Genomic DNA, 20453 nt, shown 5'->3' on the forward strand with positions numbered 1-20453 from the left:
TGCCTTGAAGGAAAAAAAATCAAATTACTGCTCTGTCTGTGGGCATACATTTTGAAAGTGATAAGGGTTTTTCTACTGGGTTGTCACTTAAATTTTGGCTTGTACTGCCTTGGAGTGGCCATTAGGACTTAGAAAAAAAATTGTTGCACTTGATTGTTAGTGGGACTTAAAAAATGTGCAAGATTATTTTAATATTTGGTTTACAATTTCTCTTTCAATGAAGGGACTCCTAGGGAAAATAAAAGGAGAGATGAAATAACTTTTTTCTTCTAAACAAAGACTTAATGGAAAACCATATAGATAACCTTCAAATATAATTGAGTTATGAAGATATTTTAAAAACTAACCATGATTCTATCAGCCTCATATAACCATTCTTTACCCTTTTTTTTTTTTTTTTTTTTGATACGGAGTGTCTCTCTTGTTGCTCAGGCTGGAATGCAATGATGCAATCTTGGCTCAATGCAGCCTCTGCCTCCTGGGTTCAAGTGATTCTCCTGCCTCCCAAGTAGCTGTGATTACAGGCATGCGCCACCATGCTGGGCTAATTTTGTATTTTTAGTAGAGATGGGGTTTCTCCATGTTGGGTCAGGCTGGTCTCTGAATTCCTGACCTCAGGTGATCCCCCTGCCTTGGCCTCCCAAAGTGCTGGGATTACAGGCGTGAGCCACGGCGACTGGCCCATTCTTTACATTTTTAAATCCAAATTCTAAACAAATCTGTTTAATTTTTTTTAAATTAAGGAATTGGCAGGGTCTGGGGGCTCCTGCCTGTAATCCCAGCACTTTGAGAGGCTGAGGCAGGGGGATCACCTGAGGTCAGGAGCTCAAGACCAGCATCACCCAACATGGAGAAAGCCTGTCTGTACTAAAAATACAAAATTAGCCAGGCAAGGTGGTGAATGCCTGTAATCCCAGCTACTCAGGAGGTGGAGGTTAGGAGAATCACTTAAACCTGGGAGATGGAGGTTGCTGTGAGCTGAGATCATGCCATTGCACTCCAGCCTGAGCAACAAGAGTGAAAGTCTGTCTAAAAAAAAAAAAAAAAAAATTTAAAATAAATAAATAAATTTAAGGAATTAAGTTATTTAGGAAAGCTGTTAAAATGAATGAAAAGGGCCGGGCGCGGTGGCTCAAGCCTATAATCCCAGCACTTTGGGAGGCCGAGGCGGGTGGATCACGAGGTCAAGACATCGAGACCATCCTGGTCAACATGGTGAAACCCCGTCTCTACTAAAAATACAAAAAATTAGCTGGGCGTGGTGGCGCGTGCCTGTAATCCCAGCTACTCAGGAGGCTGAGGCAGGAGAATTGCCTGAACCCAGGAGGCGGAGGTTGCGGTGAGCCGAGATTGCGCCATTGCACTCCAGCCTGGGTAACAAGAGTGAAACTCCGTCTCAAAAAAAAAAAAAAAAAAAGAATGCAAAGATATTAGATGCTGTTTCATCTTGCCTTTTCTGAGAATTGTATGTAGCAGGTTGGTAATTTAGAATTAATTTATGTTAGTTTATATCTTCCAATGGGAACATTGCATTTTTTAGTTCTATAAGTCTGGCCTGACAGTATGCAAAGAGGCCTGGGGCCCTGAAAAGGGGACATTTCCTGGAAGAATTCTCTGTTGTATATGGAAAAACCCTGGCTTAGAGTAGAGTTCTTTGCCAGATTGTTTAAACTGATGGATTCTAGTTGAATACCATTTTGCTTTATAATATAGCCATCTAGTTTCACACTGGTTTATATATTCTTAAAATACTTGAGGTTCTACCTGAAAGATGAATTACAATATTGTTAATTAGCAAAACATATTACCTTACAGTACTTAAAACTAGAATCTTAAAAAGTAATTTTTAAGTTTTTGTTGTTGCTAAGGGATAGGGGAAAAAAGGCCAAAATGATAATTCTGTTTTCAGGAAGGTAAAACTAAAAAGATAATTTATTTAAGATCAGTATCCTTTCCAGACCTGTTTAGTCTCAAACTGTTGAGATGCCCAGCATTCACCAGACATTCCTACTTTCTAATTCAGTTGTCTTGGATACTCAATAGACCCTCATTCTTGGCTCATTAACAAAACAGATGTGAGAAAGAATATTGTGTGGTTTTTCAACCATAATGGTTATGCTGTTAGGATACATGAACAGCCTTTCTGTATTTGGAGTTTCTGTAGTTTTCTGCCATTATTTGTGTTAATATTAATGACTTTTTTTGGCTACCCACTGCTTAAAAAAAAAAAAAAAAAAAAAAACAACTATTGATGTTCAGCAAAACCTTGTCACACAACTGATACTTTCTCTTATACGTTAAAATATGGGTGTTTTGTGCTTTGGTTACAATAAAAAATTGTGTGCATTCGTCTGAAATGTCAGCTTAAGCAAATCTGGAAGAAGAGTTTTGGGTTTTTTTGAGACGGAGTTTTGCTCTTGTCGCCCAGGCTGGAGTGCAGAGGTGCAATCTCAGCTCACTACCACCTTCCTTTCCCGGGTTCAAGTGATTCTCCTGCCTCAACTTCCTGAGTAGCTGGGATTACCGGCACCCGCTACCATGCCTGGCTAATTTTTGTATTTTTAGTAGCGATGGGGTTTCACCATGTTGGCCAGGATGGTCTTGAACTCCTGACCTCAGGTGATCCACCCATCTTGGCCTCCGAAAGTGCTGGGACTAGAGGCATGAGCCACCACATCTGGCCTAGAATTCCTTGTTTTACATCAGCCAGTTATTTTATACATCATTTCCAAATTGTCAAGTTCTTGGGAAATCAGAAGGTGGTACCTACAGTCTATTGATACGAGATATTTTTAGATAAAAATTTTTTTTTTTTTGTTAAGACAGGGTCTTACTATGTTGTGCAGACAGGTCTTGAACTCCGAGGCTCAAATGATCCACCCACCTCAGCCTCCCAAAATGCTGGGATTACAGGAGTAAGCCACCGTGCCCACCCATATTTTTAGGTTTTTCATTTGTGGAAGAAATTTTACAAGAGTATGTTCACAATTGTAGGCTTACATAATATTCCTTTTGAGTCATTACTAATACTTGATATTTTAGCTGATTTCTGAATCTTCTAACAATATGAGAGAGACATAGTAATTCTGTGAACTTTAAAAATGGTGAAAGAATAGATTGCAAAATCAGCTCTTACTAATAACAAGTGATATATCCCTTTTATTTTCAAGGTAGGAAATGCCTTTTTTTTTTTTTTTTGAGACGGAGTCTTGCTCTGTCGCCAGGCTGGAGCACAGTGGCACAGTCTTGGCTCACTGCAACCTCCGCCTCCCGGGTTCAAGCGATTCTTCCACCTCAGCCTCCTGAGTAGCTGGGACTACAGGCGTGTGCCAAACCCCCGGCTAATTTTTGTATTTTTAGTAGAGACGGGGTTTCACCATGTTGGCCGGGATGGTCTCGATCTCCTGACCTCTTGATCCACCAGCCTCCACCTCCCAAAGTGCTGGGATTATAGGCGTGAGCCACTACGCCTGGCCGGAAATGCCTTTTAAACACTGTTTTCCATACTGCCACCTGACAAGTTTAACCCTCAATTGGCTGGATATTCTATAAGTGATTATTTAGTTGTAGTGAGTATAATAATAAGTGCAGACACTAATAATATGTTAGACAGGTTCATTGAATGAAAAGTAGAATTAGCAGGTAGGAGGTTCCTAAAATTCCATACTGTTCACTAGTTAGCTTTGCAGACTTAACATATGTAAAATCAGAGACATTTCATTAAGTCATATTTTGAAATCAACATAGTACAATATGTTTATTTTTCCAAAACAAAAATACATTTTTAAAAAATTTTTTTTAAATTTTATTTTTTGAAACAGAGTCTTGCTTTGTCACCCATGCTGGAGTGCAATGGCATGATCTCGGCTCATTGCAACCTTCACCTCCTGGGTTCAAGCAATTCTCTTGCCTCAGCCTCCCTAGTAACAGGGATTATAGGTGCCTGCCACCACGCCCTACTAATTTTTATATTTTTAGTAGAGACGGGGTTTCACCATGTAAAAAACAATTTAAAAATGTCTCAAATAGAAGATGAAAAATATGATCCTGTCCTCCAGGTAAAATCATTGTTAACTCTTTATTATATATCTTCCCAGAGATCCATCTGTCTATGTATTTATCATACGAATCATTTTTAACCTACTTTTTCCACTTAGTAATTCATCATGAATATCTTTCTTCTATCATTACTTACATCTATATAACTGTATAATAATTTTTACTGGATACCTAACGTTTAATTTGATCTGTATATTAATCAGTCTCATTGATAGTGGTTTAGATTTTTTCCAGTTTTTTGTTATTATGACTAAAACTTTGTAAGTATTCTAGTACATACCTCTTTGTATACTGGTCCAGTGCTTGCTTTTGGATAGATTTCTAGAAGTAGAATTGTTGAAACAGGTATTCCATGAATATTGAAGAAAAAGTTCCCAGTGAAAATTCATAATTTGGTAACTGGCTATAGTATATGTTGTAGTTGATTTTGATGTAGTCCCTGCTTATTTTTCATCAGTCATATTTGCTGTTGGCTATTGTTTAGCTTTAGACTTTCCAACTAGTACATATTGGATTGCAAGATAAGTGAACAACATAGATAACATCTATGCTTTAAAAATGTATAGTTTTATGTTTGAAATTTAGTTTGATTAGTTGATATTATCCAGTACATACAGTAGCTGCTGAAAGAAAAGTTTGATATAAAGAGAAAGTCCAGATAGTACTTTGTATTTTTGTGTAGTTATATTTTCAACTCTAGTGGGCAGTATATGTATTTGTTAAGTAACTAAAATATGCTTCATTGGAAGCAATAGAATTGTTTCATTTGCTAATTTACGTGAAAATATCTCTGGAAACTTAAGCTTGATAATGATCTTACGGTTAGTATCTATAGAGTTCTGTTCATTGCCTTTGCAGCAGAATTTTGCTTTGTGCCAAATTATATAAAAAGCACCAGGTAGAATAATGACAGCGGAGGAAAACATTGGCAGTGTGATATCGTGTAAAAAGCATGGATTTGAGAGATAGAGTCTGGCTCTTAAATTAACTGAAATGTATTAATGATGTGCCAGTGTAGGTTTGAGTGTAACAAATATACTCCTCTTGTTGAGGTTGTTGATAGTGGGTAGTCTTTGCGTACATGGGGGCAGGAGGCCTGGAACATATGGGAAATCACTACCTTCTGTTCAGTTTTCTGAACCTAAAACTTCTCTAAAAAATAAAGTCTATCAGAAAAAGTTAACTGCTACTTTGGACAGTGCATTTAATCTTCCTTAACCTTAATTTTCTTATCTGTACAATGGGATAGTAAAAAAAGATGACACATGCAAAGGGAATGGCTTTTTCTTTCTTTTTTATGGTATATTACTATAGGGAAGCTACTATATAATAAACTCTATTGTACCCACCATCCAAACCCAGTCATCAACCCATGTCCAATCATTTCTCTTCTGCTTTTTCCTCCTTTATATTTTTGAAGCATATTCTAAATATAATGTGGTTTTATCCATATTTAGTAAGTAACTATAAAAGATCTGGACTCCTTAAAATATAGATATAGCACCATTATCACAGTAAAATAATAATCACTTCTAAAATTTTCTAATCGTTCAAATTTTTACTTGTCTCACATATTATTTTTTAAACTGTTTGCCTTTAAAAAAAATTTTTTTTTTTTAAGATGGGGTTTCACCATGTTGTTAGGCTGGACTTGAACTCCTGACCTCAGGTGATCTGCCTGCCATGGACTCCAAAGTGCTTGGATTACGGGTGTGAGCCACCACGCCCAGCCAAAAAAAATTTTTTTTTTTTGAGATGGAGTCTCACTCTGTCTCCCAGTCTGGAGTGCAGTGGCGCAATCTTGGCTCACTGCAACCTCCGCCTCCCAGGTTCAAGCAATTCTCCTGCCTCAGCGTCCCAAGTAGATGGGATTACAGGCACACACGCCATGATGCCTGGCTAATGTTTGTATTTTTAGTAGAGATGGGGTTTCACCATGTTGTTGGCCAGGCTGGTCTTGAACTCCTAACCTCAGGTGATCTGCCCACGTTGGCCTCCCAAAGTGCTGGGATTACAGGCATGAGCCACCATGCCCAGCCTAAAAAAATTTTTTGTGTCATAATCCAAACAAATTCTCCATGTTGTGATTGATATGTCTTTTAAGTGTCTTAATCTGTAAATCTTCTCTCCTTGTTTTTCCCCTCTGCAATTTATGACTTGTTTGTCCTTTTAGAATTTTCACAATCTGGATTTTGCTGGTTCCATCTTTACAATGTAATTTAATATAATCCTTTGAATTTCCTGTAAACTGCTAGAGGATCCAAGGGCTTGATCAGTTTCAGGCCATTCTTCTTGAACTTACTACAGTTGAGTTTTTGTTCCTAATACTTCACTGGAATTGTTTTTATTAAGGTCAACAATAGTTCCCAAGTCTTCATTTTATGTCATCCACATCTAATGACGTTTTCTTCTTGAAACACTGTTTTTTTCCATTTGGTTTTTGGCATACCATTCTCTCCATGTCCTCCTCCAACCTTGTTGGCTGTTACTTTTCTGGTTCCTTTGCTGTTTTCATTTCCTTAATTTCTAAATATTGGGAGTATCGTGGCAGTTAGTATTCTGTATCCTTGCCACAGTCTTTCTGTTCTCTAATCCAGTGGTTTTAAATAACGCTTACATGCTCAGGACACCCACATTTAGACCTGCAGCCTGGACCTGTACCCTGAACTCCACACTCATCTAATTGCTTACTGTTCGTCTACTTGTAGACACCTCCAATTCAGCGTGTCCTTAAAATCCTCTTGATTTCCTCTCCAGACTTGCTACTATCACTGAGTCTTTCCTATCTCAGTAAATGACACTTCTATTCTTTCAGTTGTACAGACCAAAAAACTTTGAGAATGTTTTTCCTCCTACCCTACATCTAGTCCATTTAACAACTCCAGTCAGGCCTACCTTCTAAATATTTTCCACGGCCGCATCACTCCCCTAACTGTTACCACTGTAGTTCTAGCCAAAATTATCTTTCACCTAGACAGTCACATAGCCTACTAACTGGCCCTGCTTGTATCCTTACATGTAATTTTTCATACAGCAGCTGGAGTGATAGTTTAAAATAATTTTAAGTCAGATCAAAACACTTTTTCACTCAGAACTCCAAGGGCTGAGACTAACTTCAAGAATCACAATAAAGCTACTGTAATCAAGATAGTGTGATATTGGTGAAAGAAACAACTAATGGAACGGAACAGAGTCCAGCATGGCAGGTTACAATCCCAGTTCTGCTTACTAGCTAAAAAAATTTTAGGCAAATTATTTCAGTTTTCTCATCTGTAAAATGATTCCTTCCTTTATAGGGTTGGCATGAAGATTAAATGAGATAATGCATGTAAAAACATTTAGGCCAGGCGTGGTGACTCATGCCTGTAATCCCAGCACTTTGGGGAGCGGAGGCAGGTGAATCACTTGTTCACAGGAGTTTGAGACCAGCCTGGGCAACATGATGAAAACGATCTCTACCAGAAGTACAAAACTTAGCCAGGCATGGTAAAAACTAAAAGCACTTAGCACATTGCCTAAGACATAGTAAGAACTTGATAAATTTTAGAGTTTGTACATTTTCTAATTTGATCTTGGTAAGACTCATAAGAAAGAGGCAGGTCAAGTTCTATTTTCATTTTTTAGATCAGGAAACATTCAGGGACAGTAGGTATTTGGTTATGGTCAAATGATTAGATAATTAGCAGAGCCAGTACTAAGGCCTAGCACAGAATTTGTGCAATATTACTTATCTCAGGCTAGGATAGGAAAGATTATGCCCCTGAAGAGATTTTTTTAAAAAACACTGAAAGCAAAATTTAAAAATAAATGATTCAGGCAGCATTTTAATCTATTTTCATGTACACTGATTAAAAAGTTATTGTTAGCCCAATTTTTTTATTCCTGATACAAACTCATTCTTTTAGTATATTGTTGGATTTAATTTAACATTTTCTTACGATTTTTGCATGTGTATTCATGAACTAGATTAGCTTATGACTCTCATTTTTTGTAATGTTTTTGTCAGATTTTAGTACCAGAATTTTTCTGACATCATAAATTGTATTGGGGTGTGTTTACTTTTTTTCCATTCTCTGGAAGTGTTTGTGTAACATTGGTGTTATTTTTTTCCTTAAATGTTTGGTGTAATCCTCTAGTGAAGCCATCTGGATCTGGAAACTTTTTGTATGTGTGTGGAAGTATTTTTAATTGTGGATTTAATTTATTCAGAGGATTTTTAAGGTTTTTTTAAATGTAATTTTGCATTTATTCAGATAATAGTTCATTTATTGTTTGAATTTTGACTAACAAAGCTATATTGTGAGCTTCAAAAATTTAATGCTGGACATCGCTTAGGTTTCCTTTAAATTTTTTGATTAAAAAATGTAAAATACATATACCATTAAATTTACCATCTTAACCATTTTTAAGTGTACAGTCAGTAGTGTTCTGTACATCATTCACAGTGTTTTGCAACCAATTTCCACAACCCTTTTCATCTTGTAAAACTGAAACTGTATCCATTAAACAATGCCCCATTCCCTCATGCCTCAGCTCCTGGCAACCGTAAGTCTACTTTGTTTCTTATGAAATTGACTACTCTAGGTACCTCATATAAGTGGAATCACATAAATTTTATAGTGTTTGTCATTTTGTAACCTTTTTTTTGAGATGGAGTCTCGCTCTGCTGCCCATGCTGGAGTGCAGTGGCATGATCTCAGCTCACTGTAACTTCTACCTCCTGAGTTCAGGCGATTCTCCTGTCTCAGCCTCCCAAGTAGCTAGAGGCTACAGGTGCATGTGACCACACCCTGCTAATTTTTTTGTGTTTTTTTGGTGGAGGTGATTTTTGCTGTGTTGGCCAGACTGGTCTCAAACTTCTGACCTCAAGTGATCCTCCCGCCTTGGCTTCCCAGAGTGTTGGGATTACAGGTGTGCCGTGCCCAACATCTTTTTTTTTTTTTTTTTTAACAAGATCTTGCTCTGTCACCCAGGCTGGAGTGCAGTGGCAGGATTTCTCCTCACTGTAACCTCTATCTCTGGGACTTAAGTGATTCTCCCACCTCAGTCTCCCAAGTAACTGGGACTACAGGTGTACATCTGGCTAATTTTTATATTTTTGGTAGATAGTTACAGACAGAGTTTTGTCATGTTGCCCAGGATGGTCTTGAACTCCTAAGCCCAAGCAATCTGCCTGCCTTGGCCTCCCAAAGTGCTCAGATTACAGGTGTGAGCTACCATGCCCGGCCTGTCTTATTTCACTTAGCATAATATCTTCAAAGTCAATCATGTTTTAGGGTATATCAGAATTTCTTTTATAAGGCTGAATAATATTTCATTGTATATAAATACCACATTTTGTTTATCCATCTATCGATGGGCAGTTAGGTTGCTTCTACCTTTTGGCTATTGTGGCTAATGCTACCCTGAACATGGGTGTACAAATAACTCTTCATTCAGTTCTTTCTGCTTTCACTTCTTTTGAGCATATACCCAGAAGTAGAATTGCTAGATCACATGGCAATGCTATTTTTCATTTTTTGAGAAACCAGCGTACTGGTTTTCAAAGTGACTGTACCATTTTTTATTTCCACCAATAGAGGACTTTTTGAATTTGATGTATAATACTTTTTTTAATACTTCTTTTTTAAAGACAGGGTCTTTCATTTTGCTCAGGCTAGACTCAGACTCCTAAGCTCCTAAGTCTCCTGAGTATCTGAGATTATAGGCATGAGATACTATGCCTGGCTGTCTAGTACTTTAGTGTATCCATAAGTTTTATTTCTCTAGGAATTTGTTTGTTTCATCAAACTCAAATATATTGGCACAATTTTTGTAATGTCTTCAGTAACTGTAGTGTTTGTTGTTTTTTTTTTTTTTTCACTTGTTATTTTAAGTCCTTTTCCTCCTTTTTAAAAGAAATTAGGGCCAGGCAAGGTAGCTTATGCCTTAATCCCAGCACTTTGGGAGGCCGAAGTGGGCAGATCACCTGAGGTCGGGAATTCGAAACCAGCCTGGCTAACATGGTGAAACCTCATCTCTAATAAAAATACAAAAAAATTAGCCAGACATGGTGGTGCATGCCTGTAATCCCAGCTAGTCCTGAGGCTGAGGCAGGAGAATGGATTGAACCTGGGAGGCAGAGGTTGCAGTGAGCCAAGACTGCATCATTGTACTCCATCGTGGGCAACAAGAACCATACTTCATCTCAAAAAAAAAGAAGGAAAAAGAAAAGGAAGGAAGGAAGGAGGGAAGAAAGAAGAAAGAAAGAAGTGTTGCCTGGAGTTTATCAATTTTATTTATTTATTATTTTTATTTTTTGAGACAGAGCCCTTCACTCTGTTGCCCAGGCTGAAGTGCAGTGGTGCCTCAGCCTCCTAAATAGCTGGGATTACAGGCCTGCACCACCACGCCTGATTGATTTTTGTGTTTATACAGAGAGGATTTCGCCATCTTGGCCAGGCTGTTCTTGAACTCCTGACCTCAGGTGATCTGCCCACCTTGGCCTCCCAAAGTGCTGGGAGTGCAGGCATGAGGCAGCCTATTTATGCTTTTTTTTTTTTTTTTTTTTTTTTTTGAGACAGAGTCTCACTCTGACACACAGACTAGAGTGCAGTAGAATAATCTCAGCTCATTGCAAACCGTGCCTCCCAGGCTCAAACCATCCTCCCACCTCAGCCTCCTGTGTAGCTGGTACCATAGGTGTGCACCACCACATTCAGGTAATTTTTTATATTTTTGGTAGAGACAGGGTTTTGCCATGTTGCCCATGGTGGTCTTGAACTCCTGAGCTCAGATTCTACCTGCTTTGGCCTCCCAGAGTCCCAAAGTGATGGAATTACAGGCATGAGCTGCCATGGTTGGCCTGAAATATTTCTTTTCAAATAATCAAATAATTGATTCTGTACTGCCTTGACTTTTTTTTTTTAATTATATATTGCTTCTTCTTTTACTCCTTTCTTTTCCTTTTTTTTTAAAATAGAGACAGGGTCTCTGTCACCGAGGCTAGAGTGTCATGGCATTGTCAGCACATTGTGGCCTCGAACTCCTGGGCTCAAGTGATCCTCCTACCTTGGCCTCCCAAAGCACTAGAATTATAGGCATGAGCCACCATGCCCTGCCCTTCCTTCTACTTTCTTTAACCTTACTTTGCTGTTGGTCTCACACTCTTTAGGTCTGAGTTGTGCTTGCTCATGCTTACCTTGGTTTGGTTTGTGTGATTGTTCTCCCTTGTCTCTGCTCTTTCCAGAACAGTTTTCCAGAGGCATATGGTTTTCTGTGTGTTTATTTTTAATGAAGAGAGGAAATATGGGGTGACAGAAGTTGGAAGTGTTAGGAATGATGTCATCTTGCAGAACTAGACTTTAGCCATTATCAGCTGTACTTATAATTCTAACATACTCTGGTTGACAAGGCTTTAGAATACAGCTTGTAACTGTGACTCTTTTTCCCCCCGCCCTTCCCTGGCAGGACCCGCTGGGGCCCAGCCCCTACTCATGGTGCCCAGAAGACCTGGCTATGGTACCATGGGCAAACCCATTAAACTGCTGGCTAACTGTTTTCAAGTTGAAATCCCAAAGATTGATGTCTACCTCTATGAGGTAGATATTAAACCAGACAAGTGTCCTAGGAGAGTGAACAGGTAAGAATCATGAAACTGCAAAGATCTTTTGCTCTTTGCCTTTCCTTATTAATTATTTATGTTTATCTTGTATATGAATAACAATGACAATATGTAACAGTTTGACCAAAAACATCTGGTAATTTGTTTCAAAACTGACTGTACTTCAGAGGTATGATAGTGGGGAAAAAAAATCTTTGAAATTATTTTATTATAACATGAGCTCACATTTTCCCTGTGATAATAGAAAAGGTCCAAGTTGTTTTTACATGCTCCTGAAATCAAGTTGAACATCCTAAGCACATCATCTTCCTTGCTCTTAGGTAATACGTCTGTGCTTGCTTTTTTCTCCTCAGCTCCCTTACTTACCACTTTCATAATGATCCCTTTAAGATGATGATGATGATGATGAAGAAATGGTGGTTTCATGCTTTCTTTTCTCCTTTCCCAATTCCTGACTGTTACTTACTATCATATAGGAATAAGTACAGATGGTATATAAAGATTTAGCCTGCTTTCAGTAAGCTTCCTCTCCCCCGCTGCCATGCCATTTATATTCCTGGATGTGGTTTAGGTAATACAGGGAATATAAGAGGAATTTATGATTGGGTATATATTATGTCTATTTAGGTTTTGTTTTTAAAAAGAAAGACAATACATTGAAAAAAAAAACCAATGTGATACTCAGTTTAGCATTTTGGTTTGTGTGATCCCAGCCTTTTCTTATTCAATAATGTTTTTAAGAGCCTTCCTTTAAGACATTTAAGAAAAAGAATGTTGTTTCTCTCAAAGAGATAAGACGCATAAGAAGTATGAAGGTCTTTTTCTTGGGCTTGTCATCCTAATTGTTAGTATTTCTTTTACACCTGCAAGTGCATGAGCACTAAAAGACTTTGTAATAACATGTTTTTTTTTTTAAAAAAAAAAGCACCTAAAGAAATATTGTAATTAACATGTAGTGCAGAATTCTTTATCAGGTCAGGAAGACTTGCAGAGTATTACAGTTTGAAGGAACCCCTTAAGAAGTTAGCTAATCTAATACCCTTTTTATTTATAGCTAAAGTCCAGAAAGGTTAAGGGATTTAGTCAAGAACACGTTTCAAGTAGGAAAGGTGAAACCAGAACTCCAGAATCCTGACGTGGTAGTCATTAGGAAGTATTTTGTAAAAGAAGAAGTTACTCTAAAACAATCAGTAAAATTTTGGTTAGCTGTAGTAAAAATAACATATATATAATTAAAAAAAATTTTTTTTTTCTAAGGAAGGATAGCAGAACAAAAGTATAATGGTTGAAAAGAACTAGGTGTATTGAGTCTAAATCAGGCTTAAGGGGAAGGTTCTCTGCATTATATGTTCATTACAATGTTCTTAGAGGTGTTTTTTTTTTTTTTTTTTAACATATTATCAGATACTACTTTAAGGTATGATTTGTGAATAGATAGATGACTCCTTATCTTGACTTAGCCTCTGCTTCTTTCCTAAACTTCAGATTGATACCTGAATGTTCTTAAAGTGAACAGCACAAATCAAAAGAGTGGTGCCCTACTCTTCTGTGACCTCGTAGTACTTGGTGTGCACTTTCATTATGGCGTTTTTAGTGCGTTGTAGTTACATATTGTTCTTTCTTTCCCCAGTATAACCCTTTCATGAAAAGTAGTGTTCTCTGTCATCTTTGTTCACCATGTCAGCTCAGTGATTGGCACATAATACTCAGGAAAGTGAATGAAATGCTTATAAAAGTAAAATGGGGGCCAGGCACAGTGGCTTACGCCTGTAATCCCAGCATTTTGGGAGGCCAAGGCAGGCAGATCATGAGGTCAGGAGTTCGAGACCAACTTGGTCAATATAGTGAAACCATGTCTCTACTAATAATACAAAAATTAGCCAGGCATGGTGGCACGTGCCTGTAGTCCCAGCTATTTGGGAGGCTGAGGCAGAAGAATCGCTTGAACCTGGGAAATGGAGATTGCAGTGAGCTGACATCACCCCACTGCACTCCACACTACAGAGTGAGACTCTGTCTCAAAAAAAAAACAAAAAAAGTACAATGGAATGAGTGTGATGGTGGGGGACAGAAAAGAAAACTGAATAAACTGGATATTCTAGAGGACTGTTATACCTGAACATGGATTTTTCAGTGCCCTACTCTTATCTCCTAGGATCTGTAGGCTAGTCTTGGTCTGGGTCTCCCTTTACTCTCTTTTATGTCTTTCTGTTAGCTGTTGTCATCCACTGGGATGACTTGGAGACTTAACTAACCCATGCTGTACTTTCATAGAAATTCCCTTTTTCTTGTTTTTCAAAACTGGGTCATTAATGTGTAGATTTCAGTGAAGGATAATCCTTCTGGTAGATCTTTACATTTTAAAAAGTTATTTATTAGCTGGGCCATCCATGGGCCTGTATTCCCACCTACTGTGAAGGCTGAGGCAGGAGGATTACTTAAACCCAGGAGTTCAAGGCTGCAGTGTGTTGTGATTGTGCCTGTGAATAGCCACTGGACTCCAGCCTGGGCAACATAGTAAGACCACATATCTAAAAAATAAATAAATAAAAATAAAAAGGCATTAGTTAATCTAAGTAAAGACCTGAGGCTTGAGGCATATCAATTCGTTTTTTTAGTATGCCAAATGAGTTACAAGGAAGTGATGTGGTGGCAAAAATATTAAGTAAAAAGAACAGAATTGTTTATTAGACTTATTCTTTCTCCTGCCTAACATTTTTGTTTCATTTTTTTGGTTGGGGGGGATGGGTCAGAGAATTTGCATATTATATATTTGTATAAAAAATTATATAGCATAGAATTCCTATGTACATGCTCAGTGTATTAAGTTTGTGAGAAAAATATATGTCATGAATTAGTGTGGTACATTCTGGTTTTAACTTATGAGTCTTTTGATATCCTTAATTACATTTCATCTTTAGTTTGCTTTATCTTATAATTTTTTGCCAGTACCAGTAATTTAGATTTGTAATATAAATGCTTCCAAGTGGGAAGTTTTAAAATTTTTTATCATGTAAAATTTTAATCATTTTTATCATATTTTTGAGTTTTGATAGGAACTGTAGGATTTGTTTGGGATTCTAAAAATGGCATAAATCAGCTTTATACTTTGTTAATAGTGCTTTGATTTGGTGTCAATATCTGCAAAACTTACTCCATTTTCTTCAGCTGACTTGCAGTTGTCTTCAGTTTTTACAGTATTACTGCATGAATAGTCAGTTAAAACTTGATGGCCTTCTGAAATTGGTATGGTGGCTCAGTTCCTACACTTCAACAACTGGAATTCTAGGTATTAGAAGGAACTAGATAGAACTTAACAATTCCTTTTCAATGTTAGCAAAACAGTTAAAGAACAAAATATAGTAGTTCCATTATGTCTAATTTAACTTATCCTAAATATTAAAACAAATTGTTTTATTTCTTTTTTTAAAAGTCAGGGTCTCAATCTGTCTCCCAGGCTCTGGAGTGCAGTGGCACGGTCTTAGCACACTGCAATTCTCAACCTCCTGGACTCAAGTGATCCTTCTACCTAAGCCTCCCGAGTAGCTGAGACTACAGGCATCACCATGCTGAGATCATTTTTAAAATTTTTTATGTATAGGAGACGAGATCTCTCTATATTGCCCAGGCTGGTTTTGAACTCCTGAGCTCAAGTGATCTTCCCACCTCGGCCTCCCAAAGTCCTAGGATTATAGGCATAAGCCACCATAACCAGCCTTATTTAGTTTCTTATTAAAGATTTATATTGTTGCCTTCTATAAAGTTATGGTGATTCTCCTCTAAATGACTTACGTTTTTTAATACTTAAACTAACATGCATGAGGTTTTTCGAGGTTTTTCTTGATCATATGCCACAAGAACAAGTATTAGGCACTAAGGCATTAATTATAATAGTAGAAAGATGTATTATAGCCAAATAATTTCCACTTTAGTTGGAGTCTTCTCAAGATGCAATATCCAGGAAATACTAGTGAATCATTTTGTGGGTCAATCTTTCTACAAATGTATTCTTTAGATTTTCTGTCCATTGCTTTTTTTGTCCTTTCCTCACCCCCTTTTGTATTGGGAGGGCAGGGTGGAAAAGGAGATTCTTTTCTTCCTTTTTTCCCCTATTAAATGATTTTGATTGAAAGTAAACTTTTGGTAAATGAGTGTGTAAAGTATATTTCAAATGTTACTGGTTTCTTTTTTTTTTTTTTTTTTTTTTTTTTGAGACGGAGTTTCGCCCTTGTTACCCAGGCTGGAGTGCAATGGCGCGATCTCGGCTCACCGCAACCTCCGCCTCCTGGGTTCAGGCAATTCTCCTGCCTCAGCCTCCTGAGTAGCTGGGATTACAGGCACGCGCCACCATGCCCAGCTAATTTTTTGTATTTTTAGTAGAGACGGGGTTTCACCATGTTGACCAGGATGGTCTCGATCTCTTGACCTCGTGATCCACCCGCCTCGGCCTCCCAAAGTGCTGGGATTACAGGCTTGAGCCACCGCGCCCGGCAAATGTTACTGGTTTCTAATAAGTGAATGGTCTCAGCAACTAAAAACCAAATATTTTTAAGAACATTATGACCTAGCATATAAATTCTATAACTTAAGATTTTATGCTGGTTTGTCCAACCTCTAAATATACCTTGAATAATGTATGTATTTATTCAAAACCATTAAATAATGGAATACATGCTAAAAATGATATATACAACATGATTATAACTGCAATATCTATTTTAAAACATGAATAACAATTTGAAGAAATCTTAAAATAGTAGTAGATTGTGGTTGCATTTTTTGGCTCAGTTTTCTTTTACAAATTAAACATTTTTACTGCTGTTACTGTTAACATTCTATGAGAATTAATAACATGCCAAATATTTCTGCATATGTCTTATGGATGTAATGTAATACTGATGATTGAGTTTTGTTTTATTTTATTTATTTTGAAACAAGGTCTCACTCTGTCACCCAGGCTGAAGTGCAGTGGCATGGTCATAGTTAACTGCAGCCTTGACCTACCCAGGCTCAAGCAATCCTCCCACCTCAGCTTCTCAGTTAGCTGAGACCAGGTACACACCTGGCTAAATTTTCTACTTTTTATAGAGACAGAGTTTTGCCATGTTGCCCAGGCTGGTCTCGAACTCATAGGCTCAAGAGATCACCCAGGTTGGCCAGAAAGATGGTGCATTTTTTGTCTTTTCCTCACCCCCAATCATCCGACTGCACCCAGAAAGATGATTGAATTTTAGAAAGAAAAAAAGTAAATCTACACTGATCCAATTTTGGCTTTTTTAATGGAAATCTCAGAGCAGCAATGTGTTTAAAGAAACTCCTTTTCTGCTGTTAGGAATGTCATTGGTATAGTGTTATAGTTGGATAGTATGCCAAGAGGGGGCATATTTCTTTTTAAATAACTTGATGGATATGTAATTTACATGCCATAATTCACCCATTTAAAATGTACAACTCAGTGTTTTTTAGTATATTCACAGAGAGGATATACAGCCATCATGTCAATCTAATTTTAGAACATTTTCATCCTTTCAAAAAGAAACCCTGTGCTCATTAGCAGTCACTGCCCATTACTCCCTCTCCACAGTTCTTGCCAGCCACTAATCTACTTTATTTCTCTGTAGATTTGCCTGTTCTGGGTTTTTATTTTTATTTTTTCTTTTTCTTTTTTTTTCTTTGAGACAGAGTCTTGCTCTGTTGCCCAGGCTGTTGTGCAGTGGTGCAATCTCAGCTCGCTACAACCTCCACCTCCTGGGTTCAAACAATTCTTCTGCCTCAGCCTCCTGAGTAGCTGGGTCTACAGGCGCCTGCTGCCATGCCCAGCTAATTTTTGCATTTTTAGTAGAGGTGGAATTTCACCATGTTGGCCTGGCTGGTCTCGAATTCCTGATCTCAAACGATCCACCCACCTCGGCCTCCCAAAGTGCTGGGATTACAGTTGTGAGCCACTGCATCTGGCTGAATATTTCTTATAAATGGAATCATATACTATGTGGCCTTTTGTGACTGGCTTCTTTTTCCATAACGATTTCACGGTTCATTCATGTTGTAGCTTATATCAGTATAGTCAGGCACTGCATAATGTTTCAGTCAATTACAGACCACATATATGTTAGTGGTCCCATAAGATTATAATAATAATATTTTTACTGTACTTTTTTAACGTTTAGATACACAAATACTTACTATTGTGTTACAGTTGACTACGATATTCAGTATAGTAATGTGCTGTACAGGTTTGTAGCCCAGGAGTAATAAGCCATACCATATAGCTTAGATGTGTAGTAGGCTCTATATCTAGCAATGTTTAAGTACACTCTGTGATCACACAACAAAATGATGATGCAGTGCCCAGAACATATCCCCATCATTAAGTGATGCGTAACTGTACTTTATTCCTTTTTATTGCTGAATGATATTCCATTGTATGGATATAGTACATTTTGTTTATCCATCATTTGATGGACGTTTGGGTTGTTGCCATTTTTGGCTACTGTGAATAATGCTGCTATAAACATTCATGTACAGGATTTTGTGTGAACATACATTTTCATTTCTCTTGGATATATACCTACGAGTGAAATCATAATGATAACTCTATGTTTAACCTTTTGAGAAACTGCCAGACTCTTTTCCAAAGTGGTTGCACCAGCCAGACATGGTGACTCACGCCTGTAATCTCAACACATTGGGAGGCTGAGGCAAAAGGATCACTTGAGCCCAGGAATTCGGCACCAGCCTGAGCAACATAGTGAGACACCATTTCTATTAAAAAGGAAAAAAAAAAACAGAAGACAAAATGTCTGCACCATTTTACATTCCCACTAGCAGTATATGAAGATAAGTTTTCCCACATTCTCACCAATATTTGTTATTATTTGTCTTTTTAAAAATTATAGCCATCGGCCGGGCGCGGTGGCTCAAACTTGTAATCCCAGCACTTTGGGAGGCCGAGGCGGGTGGATCACGAGGTCGAGAGATCGAGACCATCCTGGTCAACATGGTGAAACCCTGTCTCTACTAAAAATACAAAAAATTAGCTGGGCATGGTGGCACGTGCCTGTAATCCCAGCTACTCAGGAGGCTGAGACAGGAGAATTGCCTGAACCCAGGAGGCAGAGGTTGCGGTGAGCCGAGATCGCGCCATTGCACTCCAGCCTGGGTAACAAGAGCGAAACTCCGTCTAAAAAAAAAAAAAAAAAAAAAAAAAAAAAAATTATAGCCATCCTAGTGGATGTGCAGTTATATCTCATTGTTGTTTTGATATGCACTTTCCTCATGACTGATGTTGAGCATCTTTTTATATACTTATTGGCCATTTGTATATTTTCTTTGGAGAAATGTATATTTACATCCTTTGCTAATTTTTTTTTTTTTTTTTTTTTTTTTTGAGACAGAGTTTTACACTATCGCTCAGGCTGGAGTTCAGTGGCATGATCTCAGCTCACTGCAACTTCCGCCTCCTGGGTTCAAACGATTCTCCTGCCTTAGCCTCCCAAGTAGCAGAGACTACAGGTGTGCGCCACTACGCGCAGCTGAATTTTATAGTTTTTAGTAGAGATGAGGTTTCACTATGTTGGCCAGTCTGGTCTCAAGCTCCTGACCTCAGGTGATTTACCCGCCTTGGCCTCCCAAAGTGCTGGGATTACAGTCATGAGCCACTGTGCTTGGCTGCCCATTTTTAAATGGGTTTATTTGTTGTTTTGTTTTTGAGTTATAAAAATTCATGATCCGTTCTAGATAAACATCCGTTATTGGATATGTGATTTGCACAATTTTTGTTTATATATGTTGCATCTTCACTGTCTTGATGGTGTCCTTTGAAGCACAAACTTTTAAAATTTTGATGATGTCTAACATTGTTTCTTTTGTCACTGTGGTTTTGTTGTCATATCTATAGAAGGATACACTTCTGATTAAAGTGATTTAGACGACATACTTCAGAAAACACTACCAGTGAAAACCAAATGGTGTATTTTTGAGTGTTTAGTGATCTTGGGGAAACTATTATACAAAATATGTCAGCTAATAAACAAGTTTTGTTTTCCTTCCTAATCACTCAGAAGATAGGAAAGCTAACAGATGGTAATTATTTCACATCTCAAAATTCTTTTAGAGTGGCATCTAAATACAGTACTCAGTAGAAATTAGCCTTTTGACTAATATTCCTATAATATATTTGAAATTTGAAGATACTTTAATAAATTAACATGTTTACACACCAGGGACTAGTACATAGGTATTATTACCAACAGCTATCTGTTTGTGTAGATAAAAATTATTATAGCTGTATAGCATTCTGTTGTATGAATGTGCCTCGATTTGTTTACTTTAACCTGTTCCAGTTTTTTCCTTAGGTTAACTTAAATCTATTTAAATCATTTATCTGAACTTATGGTTATACAGAGGTACTATGCTATTGGTATTAGATTTGCAGGATATATGCAAACTTGAAGATCACTTTTGGATCTTCTCTATGTTTTCATTAACTATTTAATTCACTTTACTCCTGTTTTGTGTCAGGCACTGTGCTAGGTTCTAGCAACAACAAGATAGATAAGACATGATCTCTTTAAATATTTTTAATTCTGTACAGGGTGACAAATTCTATGAGATGTACATTATGTACTGTGATGAAAGAGTGATGATTCCTGCCTTTGGGTAAGGAGGAGAATGTGGTATATCCCATGGTATTTGAGCAAAATAGTTATATAAAGTACAGTAAAAATTTGATATAATCTTATGAGATCACCATCATATATGTGGTCTGTAATTGGACTGAAAAGTTATGCAG

At 37.6% G+C, this 20453-nt stretch overlaps 1 protein-coding gene across 5 annotated transcripts in view; it reads left to right on the forward strand.

The window, feature by feature from the left end:
* Positions 1-20453, forward strand: part of AGO3 (argonaute RISC catalytic component 3) — a 132586-nt gene that overhangs the window by 4648 nt on the left and 107485 nt on the right. For 3 of the 5 annotated variants that reach the window (XM_074380511.1, XM_003937513.3, XM_074380514.1), the window contains exon 2: positions 11509-11680. The exons of 1 other annotated variant lie outside the window; for it this stretch is intronic. In XM_074380511.1, the coding sequence (XP_074236612.1) occupies positions 11535-11680 (146 nt within the window). In that variant the 5' untranslated portion in view covers positions 11509-11534. Of the gene's footprint in view, positions 1-11508; positions 11681-20453 lie in introns of those variants that run through there. One more of the 5 variants, XM_074380513.1, reaches the window with a different exon arrangement.

The sequence above is a fragment of the Saimiri boliviensis genome, chromosome 11, assembly GCF_048565385.1.
Source record: "Saimiri boliviensis isolate mSaiBol1 chromosome 11, mSaiBol1.pri, whole genome shotgun sequence".
Taxonomy (NCBI): domain Eukaryota; kingdom Metazoa; phylum Chordata; class Mammalia; order Primates; family Cebidae; genus Saimiri; species Saimiri boliviensis.